Genomic DNA, 1,022 nt, shown 5'->3' on the forward strand with positions numbered 1-1,022 from the left:
AAAAATAAAAAAAGTATATTTACCTTTACTAGGTCTTTCACAACATCCATTTTGTTAAGAAGAAGACAAACTACTATAAATCTTGCATAGTATCGGAGTTTCTTAACAACCAACTCAGGCCTACAGTGGATAAAAGAGAAATCAATCATTATATTAAAATGGAAAACATGCTGTTTGACTTCTGGATAGCTTTTAAAACTTTATCATTTGTAGAACAGAGACAAAAATTCCACATAAAAGCACACAGCCTTAGCTTGGCAAGTGCTTGTACTTTCACAACCCAGCAAGTAGAGGCAGGAAGGTCAGGAGTTCAATGTCAAGTACTGAGTTCAAAGGCAGCCTGGGGTGCATGCGACTAGTCTCAAAATCAAAACCAGGGAGCCTTTTAAGTACATTGAGTCATCCTTCTACATCCGTTCATTCTACAAGCATCTACGGAGAATTTAAGTGCACAAGAAACAATACCATGACGGGGCTGGAGAGACGACTCAGCAGGTGAGAGACATTGCTACTCTTGCAGAGGACCTGTGTTCAATCTCCAGCACCCACATGCTCACAATAATCTGTAACTTCAGTTCTGGGGTTCCACCGTCTTCTGACCTCCTTGGGCATGAGGCACAAGTGAAATGCACATACACACGCAGGCAAACACCAGGCTGCCTCTGACTCAGAGATCCACCTGCCTCTACCTCCTGAGTGCTGGGATTAAAGGCGTGTACTACCATGTTCAGCATAAAACAAACTAAAAAGAAATTTTAGTAAATAAAAGAAAAAGAAAATGAAAAGAAAAGCAGTGGTGGAGTGCAGTACTTGGGAGGCAGAGGCAGAGGCAGGTGGATCTCTTTGAGTTGGAGGTCAGCCTATTCTACAGAGAGAGAGTTCCAGGACAGCCATAGCTGTTACACAGAGAAATCCTGTCTCAAAAAAACAAAAATAAAATGAAATTTAAAAAAAAAAGGAAAATCATCAAACCTATGTTATCACTTCTACTACTAAGAAAAGCCAACTTTCCACTACACACT

At 40.5% G+C, this 1,022-nt stretch overlaps 1 protein-coding gene across 4 annotated transcripts in view; it reads right to left on the reverse strand.

The window, feature by feature from the left end:
* Scai (suppressor of cancer cell invasion) overlaps positions 1-1,022 on the reverse strand; it is a 144,994-nt gene that overhangs the window by 32,200 nt on the left and 111,772 nt on the right. For all 4 annotated transcript variants that reach the window (XM_026777341.1, XM_026777337.1, XM_005345959.2 and 1 more), the window contains one exon: positions 24-120. In XM_026777341.1, coding sequence (XP_026633142.1) covers positions 24-120 — 97 coding nt within the window. The remainder of the gene's footprint in view (positions 1-23; positions 121-1,022) is intronic.

Source organism: Microtus ochrogaster, chromosome 4, assembly GCF_000317375.1.
Source record: "Microtus ochrogaster isolate Prairie Vole_2 chromosome 4, MicOch1.0, whole genome shotgun sequence".
Taxonomy (NCBI): Eukaryota; Metazoa; Chordata; class Mammalia; order Rodentia; family Cricetidae; genus Microtus; species Microtus ochrogaster.